Source organism: Pundamilia nyererei, unplaced genomic scaffold (genome assembly GCF_000239375.1).
Source record: "Pundamilia nyererei isolate P.nyererei 1_Seehausen unplaced genomic scaffold, PunNye1.0 scaffold00080, whole genome shotgun sequence".
NCBI classification, from domain to species: domain Eukaryota; kingdom Metazoa; phylum Chordata; class Actinopteri; order Cichliformes; family Cichlidae; genus Pundamilia; species Pundamilia nyererei.
In genome coordinates this window covers 2,034,146-2,041,557 of record NW_005187481.1, presented here as the reverse complement: position 1 = coordinate 2,041,557, position 7,412 = coordinate 2,034,146, and the positions used below count along the sequence as shown (strand labels likewise).

Below are 7,412 nucleotides of genomic sequence, written 5' to 3'. Positions count from 1 at the left end.
AGGAAGGGAGAGGCAGGTGACCCCTCCCTGGGGCCAGCTCCCCCGCTGACCCCAGTAGGCACTCCCATACTCCGCGACCCGCCAGGGAAAGGGGGCCCAGGCCCATCCAGACCGGGGCCCAGCGCAGCAGCGCCCCCCCCGGCCCCACAGCCAACTTTCTTAACGAAACATAACCAAAAAGGTTTGAATGGAAGGCGGATGCTGTGTCCACAACCAGACCTGTGTGTCTGAATTAACCATATTAAGATTATCTGCGCTAAATGACATCACACAAAAAAAGCCTAAAAACAAACAGTTATGGAGGTCTGAAGTCTGAATTATGGATTCAAAAGGATTACATTACCTTTTAGTATTTTAGTATTTATTTATTTATTGTCATTGTCAGAGAACAATGAAATTGCTTCAGCACATATTCTGACCTTCTTATTTTAAACTTTGGACATGTTAAATGTCAGCTGACACTTTGATGATAGAACAGACTGTATGTATGACAGAAGAAAGGAAACCAAGTGCAGCTTATTTTGAATCACCTAAAATTATCTTCTTAATTATCTTAACTTCTTAACAACAAATGCATAGAAAACACAGCATAATGTACACAACATATCTCATCTTTAATCAGCCCGCTCTCATCAATGATCCATTTCATTTACATGACTTTTAATCTACCAACAGATCTATTAAGTTTGCAAGTCTGTTAGTCTTAAAGCTGATAAATCATTAGCGATATAACTGTTCAGCAGTTTTTTGCCATCAGTTTCTTATCTCACAAACACCAACAAGGTACTATTTCCTTAAGGTCCACGTCATCACCTGCTTTGGTGACTGATTTTTACCCTCCCTGTCCCTGAGTTTCATGGATGGAAACCCAACTCCATCTCATTCATCTCTGATTTTCATTAATTTCTTTTTTTTTTCTGTCCCTCTGTTCTACTCCTCTGCTTTCCTTCTCTCTGTGTTGTGTGTAAATCTCACTCACACCATTGTTGTGTCATCAGCTCGCCCCGTTGGTAAGTAAGAGCTGATCCCATTGTGCATGCGCTGCTCTTTGTTTTTAATCACACACCTGTTCAGTATGCATGTACGTTGTGGCATTCCACAAACGCAGCCATCAAACTAATTTTAGACATGCATATATAGGTTGTTTTAGTCAACCACTGATTTATTCCCGCAGTCCTTAAATTTAACACGTCACTTTAAAAAGAAATAAAATGAGTTACAGATATGTGAGATGTGCCTTATTTAGAAAAAAATGAAGATATATGGGCACTCTAATGAGTTATTATTAAATATTCTGATACTTTGGCAGCTGGATTCAGCTCATTTTAGCTGTATAGCTTTTCAGTGAGTAAAACCCAGTGCATGAATCCCTTTAATTAGCAGCTGGACATTCAGTTTATGGATTTTACTTTGAAAGTTTAACTGGAGTCCTGTTAAAAACACAATCAGAATTCTGTAAAATTGCTTTGCAGTTGTTTTATGTTTTCTTTTGCCTTTAAACTCAGAGGCACCTCAGTTTGTGGTGCGTCCCCGTGACCAAATAGTCGCTCAAGGACGAACAGCAACCTTTCCCTGTGAGACCAGAGGAAAACCTCAACCCACAGTCTTCTGGCAAAGAGAAGGGAGCCAGGTAAGGATAAAGACTGTGATTTGAACGATATGTACTTATTTTTATTTTTTAGTAGGGTGGTGTGCGTGTCTCTTTTAGGCTTGCATTCCTATACAGGCATCGATTCCACAGCTATCATAATAATTTTTCAAAAAATGGTCAAAATCTGACTACATGGAACAAGCCAATGGAAAGCAGTGCGGTTCTGTTCCACACGCATATAATGAAGTGGTCATTTATCATCAATCTACACTGGTCTGACTAGCCAATTCACTTAGCAAGAGACAATGTCATGTACTGCATTAGAGTCATTAGACATAATGAAAGCAGGCTAATGTCCTTTCCTGCCCATCAGCTTGTCTGCCTAGGGTGCAGAAATGGACAACGCTGATGCCTCAGTTTTATGACCATGACTTCAGGTTATCACAGTAGAATTAGCACTCTTGTGGTAAACAGCTATTCAGACCTTGTAGGAAAGAGACATTGACCCACTTTTCTAACCGAATTGTACACAGGGGAGTGAATATTCAAGTATATTGAAAGCATGTGTTGATGTTGTTTTGGTCTGAAGAATCATTTTGAAATAATTAATAATAACTATAACTATCAGGAATAGTGCGTATCATCATATTTGACCACTGGGGAGCTAAACACATGACCCGAGCATTGTCAGAACACTCACTCAGTCCACTTAATTACATGAACATGATTAGCTGCTCTTTAACACAGATATCTAATCTAATCATGTCAACAACTCAATGCATTTAGCCTTGTAGACATGGTCAAGATGACCTGCTGAAGTTCAAGCCAGGCTTAAGAATGGGGAAGAAATTAGATTTAAGTGACTTTGGCATGGTTCTTGGTGCCAGACAGGCTGGAATAGCAACAACACCCTGATCTATTGGGATTTTCTTACACAACTGTCTCTAGGATTTACAGAGAATGATCCAAAAATATCCAAAGAGTGGCAGTTCTTTGAGAAAAAAATGCCTTGTTGATGTTAGAGGTCAGAGTAGAATAGCCAGACCTCTACCAGCTGACAAGGAAGGCAACAGTTAGTCAGATAAGGTTGTTTTGTTACAATTTCTGCAATTATACAGAAGAGCATCACTGAATGCACAACATTTTGAATCTTGAAGCAGGGTATCGCAGCAGAAGACCACATCAGAGAAACGCAAAACTGAGGCTACAATTTTCACGGGCTCAACATAGTACAATTTTGGATAACACTGGAATTCCATTGTCTGGTCTAATGAGTGTGAATTTCTGCCTGGACAGTTAGCTTGTATGGTCAGAATTTGGTATAAAAAACATAAAAGCAGGATCCATCCTGCCTTGGCTAAGTAACTCAGGCTGCAGGTGTAATGGTGTGTGAGGTATGCTCTTGACAAACACCGGGGCACTAAGTACCAATTGAACATTGTTTAAATGTCACAGCCTACCTGAGTCTGCTCGCTGACCATGTCGACCCTTTATGACCACAGTATACCCATCTTCTGATAGCTGCCTCCAGCAGGATGCTGGAACATTAAACATAGTTCACTGTACTCAAATGGCATCCACAGTAACAAGATCTCAATCCAACAGAGCTCTTTTGCAGTGTGGTTTAACAGGAGATTTGTGTCATGGATGTGGAGCTGACACATCAACTGTGTGATGCTATCGTGTTAATATGAACCAAACCTTTGTGCTACTAAACAAGTACATCATCTATCGTATTTACATTTCTCCCCACTGTCCCTCCCAATAGGATCTTCTTTTCCCCAGTCAGCAAGCACAAGGAGACAGCCGAGTGTCTGTGTCTGTGAATGGAGAGTTGACCATCTCTCCTGTACAGCGCTCAGATGCAGGGTACTACATCTGCCAAGCCCTCACTGTGGCCGGAAGCATCATGGCCAAGGCCCAGCTTGAAGTAGCAGACGGTAAGACGAGAGTAGATATAGCAGACACCATCCTCACAGAGAGAGAAAATGTTTACCTATGAAGGAAAATACCACTTATCGAGTTATGCAATTTATATATACACAGTTCAGCTGGATTAAAGAGCAAATAGGATAAAAGAAAGATGAGAGATGTTAAAGAAAACTTTGCTTCCTGAAGTTACAGTGATTTCGCAATGTTGTGCAAAGTATATCAGCATAATAACATTGTGCATAACTTAAGAGTCTCATCAATGTTTATTATTTTGATGGGGCACATATAGCTTATAACATTACTCAAACACTGAACACCACTGTATCAAAGATAATTTATCTGCCCACATTTACTGGCAAAGATACATCTGTATCTTCTAAAAGCCAGCCACTGATAATGAACCTTTCCATTTGCACCTTACTTTTTTAAAGACTGAAAACATGCAAAATAAAACGATCTACTTCATGGAGAGATGCAATGCTTCTTTTTCTTTTGACAAAGCTTTAATGTCAGCATTAAGTGCTGAGCTACTGCCAGCTGGGAGCTGTTTATGCCCTTCTCCCCATTTGTTTCTTGGCTTTTTCTCCCACACATTATTAAATTAGCATCTGTTGATGTGTTTTTTTGGAGAGCAAATGACTTCTGTTCTGTCACTCAGAGGAGATGGATAAATATCAAAATGTAAGGTGTAGAGCGCAAGGGATAGGATAAATTCCTTTGACTGATGGCTGAAAACAAAGATGGATAGAGTTGGCGTGACGCCTGGGATGTTTGGAAGCTTGAATTGTATCGTTTTGTAGCATGCACTAAGCTTGTAAGATCAGCTGCCATACTGTATGTGTCCACTAGATAAGGATTTTCTGAAGTGCTGGTTTCTCTAATATGCCATAAATGTGTGAGTGTAAAAGTACTTTATAACTATGTAAGTATAGCTATAAATTTAGCTATTTTTTAGCTGTGATGTTTGATTGAAGAGTACCAACCTGGACCAGCAGTGTAGAAATTGATATTCTTATGCATAATCAGTAATTAGTGTTTTGATACAGTTCAATAAGTAGCAGCAGGGACTAATACTGGAGAGTGTTCTCTTGCATCCCTGTAACAACCTTGGAAAGCAGTATTGTAATTTTTACTTTTGTCACCAAGGTTTGTGAGTATGATTGCATTTTTCACAGAGCAGACTAAATCAGGAACAGCAATATCATATTTTTGTTTATACCGTAATCACTTGGGATAATGAGAGCGTGCTCTACAGCAAATGTAATATTAGAAAAAGTTTGCTAGAGCATCTTTTGTTAGATAATACATAAACTAATTTTGTGTTGAACTAGAAAAAGTAATAATGGCATCTTCCCATTTATTTAATGTTCACATTTACATCTAAGTTAAACCTTAATATATACTTTTCAACAACACAACGTGATAATATTGCCATATATGTGCAAACAATTTAGCTCTCTGAAAATCACATGCGGTTCTGCTTACTGTACACTATGCTGCACCTAATTGTACCTGATTTTTCTGTTATTCTGCTTGAGTTGCTGTATTGCTCATTGTCCTGAAGGAGGTGTGATGAAAGATAAGGCAGGGAGAGCCTGCTGTAAACACTTGTGTGAATGGAGACAGCCCTGATAACAGTGGAGAGCAGCAGTGAGGAAATTGGAAGCGAGGGATAGTTACAAGGCCTAGAGAGATTCAACACTACCGAAATTACTGTTTGAGAGTGCAGAGGCTGTTTTCTGGATGATATAACATGCTCTAAAAAGCTTTAAAATAGTTGTATTGTTGTTCTGCTTGGCATGCTAATTCTGAGTTTGGTTCATGTGTGTTTGTGGGGGACTTGCCAAAAGGGTGGAGATAGAGCCATGAGTCACAGTGGAAAGAGAGAGGACAGGCATGAATGTGCTGAAAGGTGTTATAAAGAAGGTATGGTAATTAGCACCACGGGTGAAGCATCGTTAATCCTCACCTAGTAATTAAAACTCAAAGGTGTGATGCAGTGCCATGAACACTCCGCCCTACTGTGGAAAAGCCTCACAAAACAGTCAGTTCCTCTCACAACAAATCCACCAGATTGAACCCTAACATCTCGGGCATGCAACCACAAATATAATTATTGCAATCACAAATTAACACCTTGTGATAAGGTCATGTATTTTTTCCCACAAATCTGATAACTCCAAGAAAACAGTTGCATGTTTCTTGCCAAGACTATGACATTCTAATTACAATGTTAGGAAAGCATTCAAATAATAACACCGGATTCTTGATTGTTATACTCAGCCCTGAAGGACCGCCCACCACCGATCATCCGGCAGGGCCCATCCAACCAAACTCAGGCTTTGGGAGGCATGTCCCTACTCAGGTGTCAGGCGTCTGGGGACCCAGAGCCTACAATCACTTGGCAGAAGAATGGAGCCAACCTGCTTGGAAAGGAAACAAGGTTTTCCCTTCTGGAACATGGCAGCCTTCAGATCCAGAGTACCAGGGTGGGTTATGTTGAAGTAGCGAGCGATACCTTGTATCTGTAATATGTGCTGTAGTTTCTTCTGGGGACAGTGGCCTACTAACCACCAAAGAATAGCTCTAATTGCTATTTTAATTGTTTTCCCCATAACTTTGCTTTAAAAAATGATTGAAGTCCAGTTGGAAGAAGTTGATGGGTTAACCATAGATCACCGCTGAGTTTCCCACTGGTTTCTGGACTCTTATTTTAAAGGCATTTTCTCTTATATTATTGGAGTAGCAACTGATCTGCCACAAAATAGTGGTGAATCATGCTCAACTTAAGTGTTCGTTTAACTCTAAATGAAATTTGTGATTCAGAAATAAGACATACTTGCTGAGTGAAAAGTTGTATTTTTTCTTTTTCTAGACTTCTAGATAATTAATCTTGTTTCTAACAAATTACGTTTCTCCATGCCTGTCATTAGAAAGAATTGAGTTTTAGGAGACTCTTCACTGACATCACTTTCCAGTTACATCTAACTTTTCTGCTCAGTCTGTAGATGTTTAAAGCATATAGAGTAGTGTTTCTTTTTTCTTTTTTGTTTTTTAAGTGCCGGCTGGGCTCCTGGCATTCAATCCATCTTTGTTGCCAGTCAGCTGTTTTCCTAGGTTTTAGTTGTTCACTTGGTTTAGTCTAATTAATTTTTTAAAAAGAGATAAACAAATTACCAAATATATGAAATGATAAACCACAATTGTAGCAAACATTCTGCCAGTTAGCATTACGTACGACCTTTATATTTCCTCATGCCAGATGTGGCAGACGGAATTGAAGTGTCCTTTGCAATAGTTCAATCAGGTCCTCAGGACTAATTAATCAAAATAAAGGACAGTTAATTAATCTTGGAGACAGTGTTTTACCACCAAAATTAAAATGCCCTTGTTATCTTCTCAGCAGGATATCAGTTGAATCTCCTGTTGATTATTGTGCCTTCAATTATTCCCACTGCACATATTTCACATTCCTCTGACCTGCAAATTATTCGTATATTTTGCAGTGAAATCTTTCTCTTTTGGTGAGAAGGACATTGAAGTGAATGTGAATGCAGTTCATAAACACATGAAAGCAAAACAACATATTTAGTCTATGGGGCTTTTGTTTGTTTTTGCATGTGTAGCTTTCACACCCTGCATTGCGTGTGAAAGAATAAAGAGGAATCTACGTACCTGATAAATGATGTCAGCTTTAATGCATTACAGATGAACAGGTACAGTCAGGTTGCTGTTAAATGATGAATAGTGAGTATAGATTTTTGTTAGTTTTTGAAGTCTTTTATATAGTCTGAATTCAGAAGTGTGAAGGGGGTAATAAAATGGAGAATCTCCAATATATGCTGTACTGTCACAATGTCAAAGTGCTCCTCCTGTGTCACTCGTGTAC

At 39.2% G+C, this 7,412-nt stretch overlaps 1 protein-coding gene across 2 annotated transcripts in view; it reads left to right on the top strand.

Moving 5' to 3' along the window:
* LOC102213855 (roundabout homolog 2-like) overlaps positions 1-7,412 on the top strand; it is an 81,484-nt gene that overhangs the window by 51,240 nt on the left and 22,832 nt on the right. Inside the window, exons 7-10 of one of the 2 annotated variants that reach the window (XM_005737899.2) lie at positions 999-1,010; positions 1,506-1,630; positions 3,360-3,531; positions 5,807-6,012. In XM_005737899.2, the coding sequence (XP_005737956.1) occupies positions 999-1,010; positions 1,506-1,630; positions 3,360-3,531; positions 5,807-6,012 (515 nt within the window). The remainder of the gene's footprint in view (positions 1-998; positions 1,011-1,505; positions 1,631-3,359; positions 3,532-5,806; positions 6,013-7,412) is intronic. The other variant, XM_005737900.2, reaches the window with a different exon arrangement.